Source organism: Microtus pennsylvanicus, chromosome 6, assembly GCF_037038515.1.
Source record: "Microtus pennsylvanicus isolate mMicPen1 chromosome 6, mMicPen1.hap1, whole genome shotgun sequence".
NCBI lineage: Eukaryota > Metazoa > Chordata > Mammalia > Rodentia > Cricetidae > Microtus > Microtus pennsylvanicus.
The window spans coordinates 95,242,844-95,261,878 of NC_134584.1; the positions used below are offsets into that span (position 1 = coordinate 95,242,844).

Sequence of the window (19,035 nt, forward strand, 5' to 3'; positions counted from 1 at the left end):
GTCCCCAGAACCCACAACAGGTAGTTCGCAACTGCCTGTAACTCCAGCTTAAGGAAATCTGACATCCTCTTCTGGCCTCTGTTGGCACTGAACTCATACACACAATTAAAAATAAAATTAAATGTATTTTTAAATGACATATTTGGGTATCAAGTTGACAATAAGTGGTCTTGTGATGTTAACATTGTTAACTTGACAGGATCTGGGATCATCTATGAGATAAACCTCTAAACATAACTGTAAAAAGTTTTCTGATTGGGTTGAGGTGAGAAGATCCACCCTAAATGTGGGCAGCACAATTTCACAAGTTTGGGCCCCAGAATGAGAAGGAGAAAGTGAGCTGAGCACCTGCATTCATCTCCATCTGCTTCCCTTGCAGAGGCAGGGACACCGGCTGAGGTACAGTCCCACTACAACTGCACCTCACACTCTCAGCCTCAACCCAATCAGAAAACTTTTTACAGATATGTTTAGAGGTTTATCTCACAACAAAACTAAGAAGAAAAAAAAAGAAAAGAAAAAGAAACCAACCTCAAAAAACCCGACCTTTTCTTCCCAAACTAACTACCATATATCCTATATCATGCTATTTTTTTCTTTCAATGCTATTGAGTTTTCTACTCAAGTCTACTGATAAATACTTCTAATTATATACTGTTTTAATGTTTATTGCTTTGCCTTTACAAGTTACAGTAGAATTCTTTTTTTAAATAAAAGAACCCGCCAACATTTTTACCCACTTCATTTTGTAGAAAACTCTAAAATCATTGTTTTGAGTTTTTAGAAAAAGTAAAGACAATAGATTAAGATTCTGTCAATATACATTCCTATCAGTGGGAGTAGGGGCTGTCTCTAACTCTTCTGCCAGTTTTGGGAACTCTATTGGATTGCCTTTTCCAGCCTTAATACAAGGGAGGTGTCTAGTCTTGATATGCAACTTGATGTTCCATGTTTCCTTTATGGAGATGGGAAGCCTGCCCTTTTCTGAATAGAAATGAAGGAGGAGAGGATGAGGGAAGAGGGAGAAGGTGGGAGGAAAGGACTAGGAAGAGAGGAAGGAGGGGAAACTGGAGTTGGAATGTAAAAATCATCAAAAGAATAAAACAAACTAAAATATTAACATATTTAATTATTTACTCTTTCTCACTAATTAATCAAATCTGCCTTGTAGCTCAGCATAAATCTTTTTTAACTCTATCTTTGAAAACAATGATTGCTTATTTTTCTTTCTTAAACATAAAATATTCCTTTTTCTATATGCTTGAAGGAATAAAAAAATGTTGTTGATTTTCCATGATTAATTTTTACATGGCTAGACTATAATAAATTCTTTTCTTAAATCTTTGTAAATAATTCTCTAGGATTTTCTAGGTCCATAGAAAGCGATTCCCAACTTGGACTTGCTAATAAGTATGTACACCCAATGCTTATGCATCATGCCAGTTCACTAGTTAGAGATTTCTGAAGAGAACCAAACTTTAACTGTGATACTTTCCTTGCTCCCACAATCAGTTTAACCCTGGTTCAAACTGCATTGCTTAGACACAAGAGGAAAGAGAACTCATCAGTGTGGGTTCTTAAGGAAGTAGGCAGCACAGTCCTAAGATTTTCACCAGAGAAACCAAGACTGAAATCAAGAGGGACCCACCATTCAAATGACCTGGGAAGCACAGACATTTCAAACATCCCACTAAGAACTATATCGCAGTAAACTCAGGTATTCTTTCAACATGGGGAGAAGGAAGATCTAAACTGAGAATGAAAGAGCTAACTTAAGGCTAACTATAAGTTATGGGAAGCCACAAACAATGCTCTCCCTGTTTTTTCTTTCTTTTTTTTAAATTCAGTTAGAATAAGATTCCTTTCTAAAGTTCACTAACTGAACTTTCAAAAATATTAACATGCAATTTCATAAGTAATTGAATTGTGGGCACATCTGTCACTACGGCTAATTAAAAGGACAGGTTCACTTGTGCCCTGGAAGTTAAGTGTAGCTCAGAGAGAGGACAGCAGCTAGTGAAACCCACATCTATGCTAGCAACATTTAGCTACTGGGCAATGGCAGTGTAAAAGAAGGTCTACTTCTGAAATGCTTCTAGACAGCTTGAGACCTACCTTATTTTTAACAATGGCTCAACCCTTAAAATATCATGAAACAGGATAGTTAGAAATTCTTCAGGATCTAGGAGAAAACAAAACAAAAAAAAACCTAAGTGAATCACAGAGAAAATTTAAAAACCATTCTATTCTTTAAGAGAGACATATTAACTAAAAGTTTAGCTCTTTCAGGTTCTCCTGACAAGGGAAACTTATAATAAAATATTACTTTTTCATTTGTTGTCATGATGCCCTATTTAACAGAATATACTCATTCACACACAGTGAAATCATTTTTATGTCTTTTGGGAATTTCAGTATAATATACCTGGTATATGTCCTATTTTTTCTTCTATTTTAGTAATAGCCATGTATATAAATGCCACAGCTGGTTATAATATATAGTTAACAAACTAATTCAGGAGTTGAATCTGAGCAAATTCTTCAGTTGTGAGCAGACAGAAGTGCTGGCCAACTGCTCCACAGCCCCTTTCAACAGGGAGCACAGTGAGAAACTGAGTGCTGGGGACGCTCTCTATCACAGAAAGAGAAGCAGCTCCAAACAGCACTGCTGGGGACAAGGACAGCTCTTTACTTGGTCATCTTCTCTAGAGCCAGCCGGCTGGCCTCTTAAAGACTTCTTCCACATCACATCACTTCAGAAGAATCACAAAATCAGGAGAAATATGCATGTCACATAGAAAAGAAACTTTTCATATTTTTACAGTGCTGGGAATCAAACCCAAGGCCTCTTACATACTCCACCACTGAGTATACTCCTAGCCCTCTCAAATAATTCTAACTTAAATTTAATCATCTAAACTAAATAGGTATATTTCAGGAAATAATTTAGCATATTACTAGATGATAAACTTTCAAGTTATTTTCAATGCATATATTATAAATTAAAAGAGTCACCTTTTTCTTCGCAGGTAAATCCTGACAAAGCATCAACTTTTTCAAATATTTTCCTCAGTTTCATAGTTTTTGTGGCACTCACATATCCATATCTGTTGATAAAAATGAATTAACTGACACTGGCACATCTTAATAATCAAGGACTTTTCATCAATTCTAACATGTTACAAAAACAATAGACAAGGCATTTATTTTTAAGAAACAGCTGTAGGCTTCTACAGAAGTTTGAAAAGTGAAAGTCTGAGAATCAGAATTATTTCCAGATACTAGTAAACACCTTAAAAATAACTACCATGTACTAATACAATTCTGAACTTTTTATGAAGCCTGGGTAAAGCAATTTCTAAATGGCATTTGCTTATTATATTAAAACACTTATTTTATAAAATAGGATATCCAAATTTGAGAAAGCCCTTCTTATACACAGGATAAGAGACATGGAAAAGGGAACTGATGAGATACTAAAAATCTAGAGTCTGAAATCAAACAGTCAACATAATTATGACATTCTCTTTGTTTGACTATAGGAGACCATGGGCTTACAAGAACAAGTCAGAGCCAGCTAATCATACTGTGTACCTGCTTTTTAGAGCGACTATCCACTTACTTGGTAGCTCTTTGCAATCAGCAAACACTAAACACCTACCACTTGTGTAATGCTATATGTAGGGCACCAAAAATACAAAAGGAGATTAAAGAAACCTAACAACAACAAAAAAACAAATAAACAAAACATGATCTCTGTGTGTGGGCGCTTCCAATACAGAAAGCAAAACCTCTGTCCCAACAACAGATATGACATTTGCAGACACAAGAAATATATCTCAAATTTCTGAGCTACTGATCTTGCCTTAGCCTCTTGAGCTATCAAGTGCTGGGATTACAGGTATATCCCACCATGCCTGAAAAGATGCACCTTGGTCTCATAGGCCATGCAGCAAGTGTTTTCTATAGACTGGTGACAAAATTAGAATAACTATGATTCTGGAATAGTTGGGCAATCATATGCAAAAAACGTTTCCTGATGGATTGACAGTATTTTCAAAAGAAGGAAGGGTGTGACAATGTGCCTTGTAGTTAAGATTTGACCTGTGCTGTTCTAGTGTCATTTACATAGGGAAAGAAAAATCGGGGAGTTTAAAATTTGTGTAAGACAAAATAATTAATATTAAAATCAAAGCACATAATTAAAGGATAAGATGATTAGAAAAGTAAGGCAAACAAGTATCTAGAGAAATTTGTTTCACTTTTAATTTACTTTCTTAGCTAGATGACACAGTACACAATTTGGAATACTCCTTATAGTTTCATATTTTGTTATTTTAAATATATTATGTTAATCTTTATTTTCACTGTTAAGAAAAGTGTATCACAAAGTTTAAATTGATCACAGTTGGACTTTAAATTGCATAGTTTGTTCTCTATGTCCCTGAGCTATCTGTTTCCTGATCACTGGCTAACCTAACTCTTCATCACATAAACGCCTTGTGAAGTCATCACACATCACCATCATGCATCAAAGTCTTCCTACATGGTCTTCTGCACATTTACAACTACCTTAGGAAAGGAGTAAAAGAAGACCCAAATAAATTCTTTTAAACAAACAAAATACCATGTCACTTTAATATACCTCACTTGATTCTAGTGCAATGTCATTGCTACCTTGTAGTGCATGACTCCAAATGAATCCCATCATTTTACAGAATGCACTGCCCAGAATAAACAACACATAAACAGAGGACGAAAAATAAAGGTTTTAAAAAGTCAGTATTCCATGAGAACTAACTTCTTTTTTTTTTACTACATGAGTCCAGAGCATAAATTAATTACTATACAAGAAAACAGTAAACAGAACACCAACTAAAGACAAAACACATGTCTTCTACTTACATTCTCAGAGGATTAACTATTGCTGTCCTCAGTAGTTCCTGGGTCTCACTATAATACTCTATATCAGTTTTTTCTTTGGGTCTGATCAAAACCGTATCCAGGACAGAACTAAAAGCAAATAAGCTGCAAAATAAAAGAATATTTTCCTCATGTTATAAAAACAATAATATTTGAGAAAGATTCTTAAAGGTGTAGAAAGAGGCAAAGGGATACCACTGGTCTAAGAACTCATGGACAGACCACACAGGCCCTGTGCTCAGTACCCAAAGACCCTGCAGATCAGGACCAGAAACACCAAGACTGCACCATACACGTGAAGGTTGAAAACACGCCAGAGAACATTATGAAAGAAGCTGGTTTACATAAATGAAGAGAGGCCTGGAAATCGGTCACACACACACAGACAACATAGGGAGAAAGTCAGAGACTGGTCAAGACCAGATCAGACTAGTCAGGACAAATTTATCTCATTATCATAAGACAGGCATTTCCTTATAATAACTTGTGAGTGATTAGCAATAAAAATTTGCTGGTATCAAAGAAAATCAATTTAGTTAAAATAAATTTTTATCAGCAAATCTAAGGAATATTATAGTAATGCTTGCTTGCTTGTTTAATCACAAGTATTCCACCAATGAAAAGACCCACCTTTATTCTGCTCTCTCCTTTAAAATCCTAACTTCCATACTAACTTCCTAACTCTTGTGGCACAGCCTACGGAGTGGCAGATCCACTTAACTGGCAGTGCACAACCCTTACGGCTACAGATTCAATCTTCATAGCCTAATGATCCTTGCTGTTCAACTTGATCCACTTTAGGGAAAACTACACAAAGGAGGGCAACAGTGATCCCATGGAAAGTAACTTTAAATATTAAGAATTTTTATGATCATCTCGATATTCCAGAACACATGCAGCACGCAATGCCAATAGCTTGCTGCAGGTTACTTGGCACAAGTGCCATCATCTACACTGGAGGCAGATGTCCTCAGAGTATCTGTTCACTCATTATTCACTGCAGTATTTTTACATTAGTGCTTTGGATCTAGGAGTAGGATATGAAATTCTTTAGTCACTAAGGACCAAATCTCATGATCTTTCCTAACTGTCAGTTTCTCTACATCAAAGGCATCTGGCACCTTCTTTCATATACACACACACATACCTGTCTCCCCTCTCCCCCACACAGCACTATTTACACTTACTGCAGAAAATAGGAACTTACCAGAATAGAGTTGAGTCCAAGTAACAAGAATTGTAATGGCCCTGGATGCCTTTCTTCTTTCCAATCATTATCTTTAAACCTTCTTTTTCCATCTTTGGTGGAGTATTTTCGTCTACTACTTCACTTAAGTAGCCTCCAAATGCTGAAAAGATAAAAAATAAAAATAATTCTTTTAAATCATGACAGTATATATTCATATGCATGTACATATATATCATTTAAAGTATATTTTGGCATCCTCTGCATTTTTTTACTTTAGTTAACTGATGTTTACCTGGACTTATAAAAATGTGATTATTCACTTTCAACATCATTCCTGTCATATAGAGTTTAGAAAATTAAGTCAATTAAGCATCTGTCAAAGCATATTTTGTTACTTGTCCAAAATGTTTCATTTTCAAGTATAAAAAGAAAACAAGTTTCCAAAATATTCTTCAACATTAAGAAAAATGTTTTTCATGAAGATGTTTTCCCTATTTTCCCCTGCTTGACTCTCACTATTGTTAAGGGAAAGGCCAGCATCAGCAAGCTAGTGACCATGAAAAGAATTGTCCTCCATCTGTCAAGCCAACTGCATCCCCAGACTGTATCAGATTTCTTCATAAGGACATCCGAAATGAGGTACTTAAATAGATGCGGAGGGGCAAGTTATTGCTAAAGGGACCACATTTTCATTTCTACCACCCACACTGCCAAAAATTTAATGTCTATAATCAAAAAAAGAGAAGAAAAAACACCGTCTTTCAGTCTTTAGACCCTAAACACTTTTCCTAACTCTTCTTTCAACATATCTCCTCTTAGGACAACTCTCTTATGCACCAAGTAAGAATCTTTACCAACTTCGAAACTTGATGAACACTGGCAAGTAAATAAAACATTTAAACACTGTCACCCTCAGATGCTAAAAAGTAGCAAGAAACAGTCATTCCAGATGGGTAAATAAATTAAAAGTATCCAATTACCTAAAGAATTACACCTTTCAATCTGATTGTAAACAGGCTCCAGGAACTCAAACCTAGAGTCGGGTTTGCAGCTCTTAAGTTTCACGAACAGGGCCTTCTTCAAGTCGCAGGTGAAATAGCGCGTGCCCCTGAACGTGCCATCTGTACAGCCCGCACATTCATCCTCCTGAAAAAGAAAGGTTTTGGTATGTGTTACACCGGGAAGAGCTGTGGAGTTTTCACTTTTTCTGAATTTCTTTTTCAAATCTTTTCTGAACAGATCAGCACGAAGGAAAAGGGACTGACTAACTGGTGCTTTGGCCCTCAGCTGGTGGTTTAAGAAAATAATTCTTTAGCCCTCCGGGAAGTATTTGATGCATTTCCTTTCAAAATACATGCTTAGAGCTTCCTTGAGTTTCCCTGAGCCATTTCAAAAGTATTAACAATGGGCAGGAGTAGATAAATTACCTAGTTCCTCACCAGCAAGAAGACAAGTGAAAAAAAGTTAAAAACTATATTTAGGTAATGGATAAATTTATTCAAGTTCTCCCTCCTGGTTATGAAATATCACACAATATACTTTTTAGAGCCAAAAATAAAACCTTCCCCTCTCCCAAAGACTCCAAACATGATTAATTTTAAAGTCAGTCATATCCCTGAACTGACTGCAATGGGAGGAGGCTAAAGAATAAGAAGGAAAACTTGTCACTGAACAGCTTTCTTTGATGCATTCTGTTTGTATGTGGAGACTACATGTTCTAGCCTAAAAATCAATCTATTCCTTGATCACAAACAAACATGAGGAATAAGTGGGCGAGAAGCCTTAGCAATGCAAAGGGTGAAGGTAAGCAATACTATATTTCCTCTACTACTGGATTTTTTTTGACAAAAAATAACTTCCCAAGAAATTATCTAATAGAGGAAAACCTAGTTTTAAAACCCATGAAGAAAAGTTGTAGATTTCAAGCCAAAATAAATTACCAGTTCCAGCCCAGCTAGCACGTCACTGAGCCCAGGCGGCTGGCCAATCCAACGGATAACCCCATAGAACGGGGGATTCTCTTTCACTTCAGCCAGTGAGCCCACCTCTAGGCCGTATGCATTAACAGAAGAAATGGGCAAAGGTGGACTCTCCTGGACAGGCGTGCTGTTCATCTCGCCCGTCACAGACTGCAGTGACAGTGACAGTGGGCTGTGAGCAATGCTGCCGTTAGTATTGGGCATCTTGGTCAGGCTGAACGGTAGAGAGTGGAATCTGTCCTCGCTGGATAAGGAGTTCATGGAAGGAGGTTGTGGTGGAGGTGATAAATGTCCAAAGTCTGGAGACAGCTCTGTAAGTGACTTTGCAGGGTCTTCTGCAACTATGAAAAATTGTCCTTAATTAGAAAAGGCTGTTCAAGAACATTAAATATGACTGCATCTTCTAAAAACAATACAAAGTTCTAGTCTAACTGATCACATGATCCCTTTCCAAGTCTGCTTGAAAGCACTGTAAATTCATTGGCTCTGAATAATGTTCTTGCTCCTCTTCTCGACCTCCACAGTTTCCTGTCTCAGTAATCTGGCATTGGTCATCTAAGTCTAGTCAGTATCACATAGATTATATTCTTTCCCATAATATGATTAAGTTAGAAATTAGTATGAAGAGATATAAAAATTAAATAATAATTCTAAATAACCTCTGGAAGAACAGTCAGTGCTCTTAATCTCTGAGCCATCTCTCCGGCCCAGGATGAATGAATTCTAGAGAGAGGCAGGTCATGTTGCCTATGCTCACAAAACCCCACTCAGGGCGAGAATCAGATGTGGCAAATACCCACTCAGGTCACTTTCTGTGTAAGTATATATGTAACCTATAGCATGCAACTGTAGATTTTACTGTGTGTTTTAGCTTATAACTGAATCCATGTCATAAGCAGTCATCATAGAGACTTAGAACACTATATTTTCATTTAGTTTACTGAATCTACTGAATACAAAGCAGTGTAGAAGCACTAGGAACTTACAGAAAATACAGGCAAATAACCAAAACCACATCAGGGACACTTAACCTAACCTAAGAGAGTGAGTGAGTACAGCACAAGGAAAGGTTTCAGTTTAAGAGGTGAAGAGCAGTCAGCCAGACCATTGAACTGGAGGAACTAGAAGGATTTCCAGGTAATTAACCTGCACAGATGAAGGAAAAAAATACATGAAAGGAGAATGATATCTAGGAAACAAGGAAAGGTAGTGTGTTTTAAAGAAAGTAAGATAGGCAAGTCTTTAAAAGAGTCACTTCATTTCTAGAAAAAGTTGATCCTAAGCAGATGTATTAAGAGATAAGAAAAAACTGCTGGGCATAATGGTGTACACTTTTAATCTCAACACTCAAGAACCAGAAGCAGGTGAGTCTCTGTGAGTTCGAGGCCAGTCTGGTCAACAGAGAAAGTTTTAGGACAGCAAGGACTTTTTATACAGAGAAACTCAGTCTCGGGATAAAAAAAAACAAAGCAAAACAAAACCCAGACTAATAACATATTTCAAATGTATCCTCAACTCTAATAACAGTGTAGTTCAAACTATGTTTAATATTTTAGTTCAGCAATATTGTCATATTAGCTATGATCTATTAACTGTTTCCAAAATTAACAAATATTGATGAAAAAGTCACTTCCCCGTACATATTAAACAGAGGGTACCATTATAAAGAGGACTAAAATTATAGATTACCTTCATCAATATACCATGAATTTTTGGATTTGGATTGTTGTTGTGAGTCAACAGATGACCCATTTAAGGTATAATATAATTGAGAACTGCTTATACTTCCCGGGTCTGAGGTAGATCCTATGGAACAAGAAAAGTTCCTTTTTAAAAAGCCAATATGTTATAAAAAGAAATTTTATAAATAAATTAACATACGTATGGTATAACAACTGCTCACACAACTAATATACATAGTATTGATTTATCTTCGGCTTTAAAAGTTTGGTAATTAGTCAACACAGAAGAGAGTAGGAGTTATAAAATTAATATAAAAGTTAGCCGTTTATATTAAAGCTCTAAGAAACCATTCTGGTGGTCAGTGGTGACACGAGCCTTTAATCCCAGCACTTAGTAGAGGCAGACACATCTGAGTTTGAGGCCATCCTGGTCTATTGAGCAAGTTCCAGGACACTACAGACTATCTAAAGAAATCTGGACAAAAAAAAATCATTCCATGTAGTCTATTTTTCAATGTCACCTCTACTTTGATGAAATTACTGGCTCACGAATTTCACCTCTATCATTCATACCATATAACAGTGGTTTTCCACCTTCCTAATTCTGCCACCCTTTAATACAATACCTCAAACTGTGGCAAACCCCAACCAGAAAATTATTTTCATTGTTGCTTTATAACTGCAATTTTACCACCTTTATGAGTTGTAATATAAATATCTTTCTTTTCCAATGGTCTTAAACGATCCCAATAAAAGGGTCATTCAAACCCTAAAGGGGTCACGATCCACAGAATGAAACCCCATTGCAGTCAACAAAAGAACATGCAGCAGTGTTATAGAGCCTAGACATACACAAAGTTCTTTCACCAAGGGCTGTGAACTGCATTCTATGATGGTCACATGATGTGGGATTCCCCTCCGCATGCTGTGAATACCATTGGTTAATAAAGAAATTGGTTTGGCCTGATAGAGTTGAACAGAGCTAGGTGGGGAAAACTGAATGCTGGGAGGAAGAAGGGCAGAGTCAGTGAGAAGCCATATAGCCCCACAGGAGATGCCAGACTTTACCTGGTAAGCCACAGCCTCGTGGCAATACACAGATTAATGGAGATGGGTTAATTTAAGATGAGTTAGCCAGAAATGTGCTTAAGCTATTGGCCAAACAGTATTGCAAATAATAGGGTTTCTGTGTGATTATTTTGGGGCTGAGCAGCTGGGAACAAACAAGAGGTCTCATAAAAAAGTCACACACAAAAACAAACTGCCGAATGATGCACTTCTAAGAACTCATCCCAGGAATAAGTGGCTTATCATTATAATTTCCCTTCATAAACTTCAAATGTGATCATACAAGCTGATGAACAATTTAAGTTAAAAAACATTCAGGTTTTGGGTGGATATGTGGCTCAGGAGTGGAGTCTTATATTATTTTGTGTAGATGCCAGACTTGATGCAAGCACCAAAAAATCAAAAATAAAAATAAAAAAGTAATCTCAGTGTCTGGAACAATACCTGAGTAAAAAAGTACTTACCTAGCTTATAAGGTTCTGTTGACTTTGATCCCAAAATTACAAGAGAAATAATTTATTTTTTTTACATTTACAATATAAACATCTTAGAATTTTATTAACACAATTTTTTGCACTTTGTAGTTTAGGAGGATGGACCTCCGAGGCTCTGTGCCCTCGTTAGGGATGTGGTGGAATATTCGGCCTGTGCCTGTCATTGGCGGACAATGTAGTCCACGACCCATATGACCAGTGGTACTTTCCTCCTTTCAGGAGAAGGCCAGCATCAGCTCAAGCAACAAGACTAGGAAGCCTGATGACAAGAAGACATGACTTCGAGTCTAGCATCTCTCATGCACTGCTTGAGCTGGAGATGAACTCAGATCTCATGGCACAGCTTGGAAACTTAGTATCACCCACCACAGCCAAGGAAACTGGTGATGGTCAGAAAGCAATCCTTATTTTAGCACCAGTTTCTCAGCAGAAATCTTTCCAGAAAATCCAAGTCTGGCTGGTTCATGAATTAGAGAAAAAGTTTAGTGGCAACCATGCAGTCTTCACTGCTCAAAGAAGATTCTGCCAATGCCAACTCAGAACAGCTTTACAAAAAAATAAGCAAAAGCACCCAACAGCTGCACCCTGGCAGCTGTACATGACACCATCCTTGGGGACTTGTTCTTCCCAAGTGAAACTGTGGATACTCCGTGTGAATGCATGGCAGTCAGCTCCTTAAGGTTCATTTAGACAAAGCTCAGTAGAACAAGCAGAACACAGGTCGAAACGTTTTCTGGTGTGTATTAGAAGCTCCCTCCCTCCCTCTCTCTCTCCCACTCTAGGATTTTTGGCTGGAACTTGCTCTGTCAACCAGGCTGGCCTCAAACACACAGATCCACCTGCCTTTGCCTCCTGAGAGCTGGGATTGAAGGCATGTAACACCGCCAGCTGTTCTCTCTCTTATCCAAATAAAAAGCTCCCTCCACCGCTCATAGGCTGGCCATTTCGGTGGTTTCTTTACTACATCCTCACTTAAAATCATGTACATAAAATTTTAGTTTACATAAAGTGTAGGAACAAATTATATGTATACATATATATACATATACATATATATATATATATACACACACAATAACATATAGCTTATTTAACATCTTGGAGAATCATATTATCATGTAAACTATCAAGAATGGCCTCCATACCTGTAACGTTTGGTTCATTATGACTAGATAAAGCGTTGTCACCAACACCTCTTGACAAAAAGGCAAGTTCGGGAGACCTCCTTTCCGGTGTCATGCTCTCTGAAATAGTAAACATGCTTTTTAACTATATATGGAAGAAACATAGTTTAGCATAAAAAACAAAGAAATCCTTTCCAACAAAAAAAGCACAATCTTTATAGTCTTACAGATTCACGTTAAAGACTCCACAGTACTGAAAGGTAATTCCTCAGGTGAAAAAAATCAACACTGTACTTAAAAATATAATTTCTGTAAGAAAATGTAATCATCAGTTATCAAAATGCTTTAATTTTTGAAAAGTTAATCAGATGCAGTCAATTTTATTTGAAGTTTTAAAAAGCTTTAAAGAAAACCTTATTCATAATTTTTGTTACATTTTCCAGTTCAGCATGCCCAGCACAACCCTACACATTACAGCGTTTTACACTCAAGCGTTTATGGAGTGTGCCAATATAAACATGGACAATCTGTTTACTGTAAAAACCGGAGCCTTTACATGCCCACGTGCCTGGACAACCTCTAACCAATGTGCTGCACTAAACTGACTTGATAAAACTTTCTCAGCCACCCAAGTATGCTGGATCAGTGTATTTCACAGAACACAGCTTGATAAAAACCTGGGTAGGAGACAAATCAGAGTTAGGAATGCACTCACTACTAAGTATGTTTCCACCTTTAAACATAAATGCATTAAGAATAACAAATATGTATACAAACAAATGCAAACAGGAAAAGCAGAGAATTACACACAAATCAATAATGCAAGTTCTAGGACAGCAAGGACTTTTTATACAGAGAAACTCTGTCTTGAGAAAAAAAAAGAAGCAAAAAAACCTAGACTACTAACATATTTCAAATGTATCCTCAACCCTAATAACAGTGTAGTTCAAACTATGTTTAATATTTTAGTTCAGCAATATTGTCATATTAGCTATGATCTATTCACTGTTTCCAAAATTAACAAATATTGATGAAAAATTCATTTCCCCTTACATGTTAAACAGAGGGTACCATTATAAAGAAGACTAAAATTATAGATTACCTTCATCAATATACCATGAATTTTTGGATTTGGATTGTTGTTGTGAGTCAACAGATGATGCCCTTAAGGTATGAAATAATCCAGAACTGCTTATACTTCCCGGGTCTGAGGTAGATCCTATGGAACAAAAAAAGTTCCTTTTTAAAAAGCCAATATGTTATAAAAAGAAATTTTATAAATAAATTAACATGCGTATGGTATAACAACTGCTCACACAACTAATATACATAGTATTGTATTATCTTCAGCTTTAAAAGTTTGGTAATTAGTCAACACAAAAGAGAGTAGGAGTTATAAAATTAATATAAAAGTTAGCCTTTTATATTAAAGCTCTAAGAAACCATTCTGGTGGTCAGTGGTGACACGAGCCTTTAATCCCAGCACTTAGTAGAGGCAGGCACATCTGAGTTTGAGGCCATCCTGGTCTATTGAGCAAGTTCCAGGACACTACAGACAATCTAAAGAAATCTGGACAAAAAAAATCATTCCATGTAGTCTATTTTTCAATGTCACCTCTACTTTGATGAAATTACTGGCTCAAGAATTTCACCTCTATCATTCATACCATATAACAGTGGTTTTCCACCTTCCTAATTCTGCCACCCTTTAATACAATACCTCAAACTGTGGCAAACCCCAACCAGAAAATTATTTTCATTGTTACTTTATAACTGCAATTTTACCACCTTTATGAGTTGTAATATAAATATCTTTCTTTTCCAATGGTCTTAAAGGACCCCAATAAAAGGGTCATTCAAAACCCAAAGGGGTCCCGATCCACAGGATGAAACCCCATTGCAGTCAACAAAAGAACATGCAGCAGTGTTATAGAGCCTAGACATACACAAAGTTCTTTCACCAAGGGCTGTGAAGTGCATTCTATGATGGTCACATGATGTGGGATTCCCCTCCGCATACTTGAATACCATTGGTTAATAAAGAAATTGGTTTGGCCTGATAGAGTTGAACAGAGCTAGGTGGGGAAAACTGAATGCTGGGAGGAAGAAGGGCAGAGTCAGTGAGAAGCCATATAGCCCCACAGGAGATGCCAGAACTTTACCTGGTAAGCCACAGCCTCGTGGCAATACACAGATTAATGGAGATGGGTTAATTTAAGATGAGTTAGCCAGAAACATGCTTAAGCCATTGGCCAAACAGTATTGCAAATAATATGGTTTCTGCGTGATTATTTTGGGGCTGAGCAGCTGGGAACAAACAAGAGGTCTCATAAAAAAAGTCACACACAAAAACAAACTGCCGAATGATGCACTTCTCAGAACTCATCCCAGGAATAAGTGGCTTATCATTATAATTTCCCTTCATAAACTTCAAATGTGATCATACAAGCTGATGAACTAATTAAGTTAAAAAACATTCAGGTTTTGGGTGGATATGTGGCTCAGGAGTGGAGTCTTATATTACTTTGTGTAAGATGCCAGACTTGATGCAAGCACCAAAAAATCAAAAATAAAAATAAAAAAGTAATCTCAGTGTCTGGAACAATACCTGAGTAAAAAATTACTTACCTAGCTTATAAGGTTCTGTTGACTTTGATCCCAAAATTACAAAAGAAATAATTTATTTTTTTTACATTTACAATATAAACATCTTAGAATTTTATTAACACAATTTTTTGCACTTTGTAGTTTAGGAGGATGGACCTCCGAGGCTCTGTGCCCTCGTTAGGGATGTGGTGGAATATTCGGCCTGTGCCTGTCATTGGCGGACAATGTAGTCCACGACCCATATGACCAGTGGTACTTTCCTCCTTTCAGGAGAAGTCCAGCATCAGCTCAAGCAACAAGACTAGGAAGCCTGATGACAAGAAGACATGACCTTGAGTCTAGCATCTCTCATGCACTGCTTGAGCTGGAGATGAACTCAGATCTCATGGCACAGCTTGGAAACTTAGTATCACCCACCACAGCCAAGGAAACTGGTGATGGTCAGAAAGCAATCCTTATTTTAGCACCAGTTTCTCAGCAGAAATCTTTCCAGAAAATCCAAGTCTGGCTGGTTCATGAATTAGAGAAAAAGTTTAGTGGCAACCATGCAGTCTTCAATGCTCAAAGAAGATTCTGCCAATGCCAACTCAGTAAAGCAGTACAAAAAATAAACAAAAGCACCCAAAAGCTGCACCCTGGCAGCTGTACATAACACCATCCTTGGGGACTTGTTCTTCCCAAGTGAAACTGTGGATACTCCGTGTGAATGCATGGCAGTCAGCTCCTAAAGGTTCATTTAGACAAAGCTCAGCAGAACAAGCAGAACACAGGTCGAAACTTTTTCTGGTGTGTATTAGAAGCTCCCTCCCTCCCTCTCTCTCTCCCACTCTAGGGTTTTTCGCTGGAACTTGCTCTGTCAACCAGGCTGGCCTCAAACACAGAGATCCACCTGCCTTTGCCTCCTGAGAGCTGGGATTAAAGGCATGTAACACCGCCAGCTGTTCTCTCTCTTATCCAAATAAAAAGCTCCCTCCACAGCTCATAGGCTGGCCATTTCGGTGGTTTCTTTACTACATCCTCACTTAAAATCATGTACATAAAATTTTCGTTTACATAAAGTGTAGGAACAAATTATATGTGTACATTTATATACATATATATATACACACACACACACAATAACATATAGCTTATTTAACATCTTGGAGAATCATATTATCATGTAAACTATCAAGAATGGCCTCCATACCTGTAACGTTTGGTTCATTATGACTAGATAAAGCGTTGTCACCAACACCTCTTGACAAAAAGGCAAGTTCGGGAGACCTCCTTTCCGGTGTCATGCTCTCTGAAATAGTAAACATGCTTTTTAACTATATATGGAAGAAACATAGTTTAGCATAAAAAACAAAGAAATCCTTTCCAACAAAAAAAGCACAATCTTTATAGTCTTACAGATTAGGTTAAAGACTCCACAGTACTGAAAGGTAATTCCTCAGGTGAAAAAAATCAACAATGTACTTAAAAATATAATTTCTGTAAGAAAATGTAATCATCAGTTATCAAAATGCTTTAATTTTTGAAAAGTTAATCAGATGCAGTCAATTTTATTTGAAGTTTTAAAAAGCTTTAAAGAAAACCTTATTCATAATTTTTGTTACATTTTCCAGTTCAGCATGCCCAGCACAACCCTACACATTACAGCGTTTTACACTCAAGCGTTTATGGAGTGTGCCAAGATAAACATGGACAATCTGTTTACTGTAAAAACCGGAGCCTTTACATGCCCACGTGCCTGGACAACCTCTAACCAATGTGCTGCACTAAACTGACTTGATAAAACTTTCTCAGCCACCCAAGTATGCTGGATCAGTGTATTTCACAGAACACAGCTTGATAAAAACCTGGGTAGGAGACAAATCAGAGTTAGGAATGCACTCACTACTAAGTATGTTTCCACCTTTAAACATAACATGCATTAAGAATAAGAAATATGTATACAAACAAATGCAAACAGGAAAAGCAGAGAATTACACACAAATCAATAATGCAATTGCTAGGACAGCAAGGACATTTTATACAGAGAAACTCTGTCTCGAGAAAAAAAAAGAAGCAAAAAAACCCCAGACTACTTACATATTTCAAATGTATCCTCAACCCTAATAACAGTGTAGTTCAAACTATGTTTAATATTTTAGTTCAGCAATATTGTCATATTAGCTATGATCTATTCACTGTTTCCAAAATTAACAAATATTGACGAAAAAGTCATTTCCCCTTACATATTAAACAGAGGGTACCATTATAAAGAGGACTAAAATTATAGATTACCTTCATCAATATACCATGAATTTTTGGATTTGGATTGTTGTTGTGAGTCAACAGATGACTCACTTAAGGTATAATATAATTCAGAACTGCTTATACTTCCTGGGTCTGAGGTAGATCCTATGGAACAAAAAAAGTTCCTTTTTAAAAAGCCAATATGTTATAAAAAGAAATTTTATAAATAAATTAACATGCGTATGGTATAACAACTGCTCACACAACTAATATACATAGTATTGTATTGTCTTCGGCTTTAAAAGTTTGGTAATTAGTCAACACAGAAGAGAGTAGGAGTTATAAAATTAATATAAAAGTGAGCCTTTTATATTAAAGCTCTAAGAAACCATTCTGGTGGTCAGTGGTGACACGAGCCTTTAATCCCAGCACTTAGGAGAGGCAGGCACATCTGAGTTTGAGGCCATCCTGGTCTATTGAGCAAGTTCCAGGACACTACAGACAATCTAAAGAAATCTGGACAAAAAAAATCATTCCATGTAGTCTATTTTTCAATGTCACCTCTACTTTGATGAAATTACTGGCTCAAGAATTTCACCTCTATCATTCATACCATATAACAGTGGTTTTCCACCTTCCTAATTCTGCCACCCTTTAATACAATACCTCAAACTGTGGCAAACCCCAACCAGAAAATTATTTTCATTGTTACTTTATAACTGCAATTTTACCACCTTTATGAATTGTAATATAAATATCTTTCTTTTCCAATGGTCTTAAACGATCCCAAAAAAAGGGTCATTCAAACCCTAAAGGGGTCCCGATCCACAGGATGACACCCCATTGCAGTCAAGAAAAGAACATCCAGCAGTGTTATAGAGCCTAGACATACAAAGTTCTTTCACCAAGGGCTGTGAAGTGCATTCTATGATGGTCACATGATCTGGGATTCCCCTCCGCATGCTGTGAATACCATTGGTTAATAGAGAAATTGGTTTGGCCTGATAGAGTTGAACAGAGCTAGGTGGGGAAAACTGAATGCTGGGAGGAAGAAGGGCAGAGTCAGTGAGAAGCCATATATCCCCACAGGAGATGCCAGAACTTTACCTGGTAAGCAACAGCCTCGTGGCAATACACAGATTAATGGAGATGGGTTAATTTAAGATGAGTTAGCCAGAAATGTGCTTAAGCTATTGGCCAAACAGTATTGCAAATAATAGGGTTTCTGCGTGATTATTTTGGGGCTGAGCAGCTGGGCACAAGCTAGAGATCTCATAAAAAAAGTCACACACAAAAACAAACTGCCGAATGATGCACTTCTCAGTACTCATCCCAGTAATAAGTGGCTCATCATTATAATTTCCCTTCATAAACTTCAAATGTGATCATACAAGCTGATGAACTAATTAAGTTAAAAAACATTCAGGTTTTGGGTGGATATGTGGCTCAGGAGTGGAGTCTTATATTACTATGTGTAAGATGCCAGACTTGATGCAAGCACCAAAAAATCAAAAATAAAAATGAAAAAGTAATCTCAGTGTCTGGAACAATACCTGAGTAAAAAAGTACTTACCTAGCTTATAAGGTTCTGTTGACTTTGATCCCAAAATTACAAAAGAAATAATTTATTTTTTTTACATTTACAATATAAACATCTTAGAATTTTATTAACACAATTTTTTGCACTTTGTAGTTTAGGAGGATGGACCTCCGAGGCTCTGTGCCCTCGTTAGGGATGTGGTGGAA

At 37.0% G+C, this 19,035-nt stretch overlaps 2 protein-coding genes and 2 pseudogenes across 2 annotated transcripts in view; 3 read left to right on the forward strand and 1 right to left on the reverse strand.

Annotated features, from left to right (window-relative positions):
• The window catches only part of Bbs2 (Bardet-Biedl syndrome 2), a 353,246-nt gene that overhangs the window by 38,140 nt on the left and 296,071 nt on the right, over window positions 1-19,035 (forward strand). The gene's annotated exons all lie outside the window — the stretch shown is intronic.
• Window positions 1-19,035, reverse strand: part of LOC142852271 (ubiquitin carboxyl-terminal hydrolase CYLD-like) — a 77,318-nt gene that overhangs the window by 8,374 nt on the left and 49,909 nt on the right. The window contains 9 exon segments of the mRNA XM_075976890.1: window positions 2,116-2,182; window positions 3,016-3,107; window positions 4,906-5,028; window positions 6,131-6,272; window positions 7,093-7,258; window positions 8,053-8,432; window positions 9,781-9,897; window positions 12,481-12,579; window positions 13,562-13,678. Coding sequence (XP_075833005.1) covers window positions 2,116-2,182; window positions 3,016-3,107; window positions 4,906-5,028; window positions 6,131-6,272; window positions 7,093-7,258; window positions 8,053-8,432; window positions 9,781-9,897; window positions 12,481-12,579; window positions 13,562-13,678 — 1,303 coding nt within the window.
• Window positions 11,598-12,270, forward strand: LOC142852704 (small ribosomal subunit protein eS7-like; annotated as a pseudogene).
• Window positions 15,380-19,022, forward strand: LOC142852705 (small ribosomal subunit protein eS7-like; annotated as a pseudogene).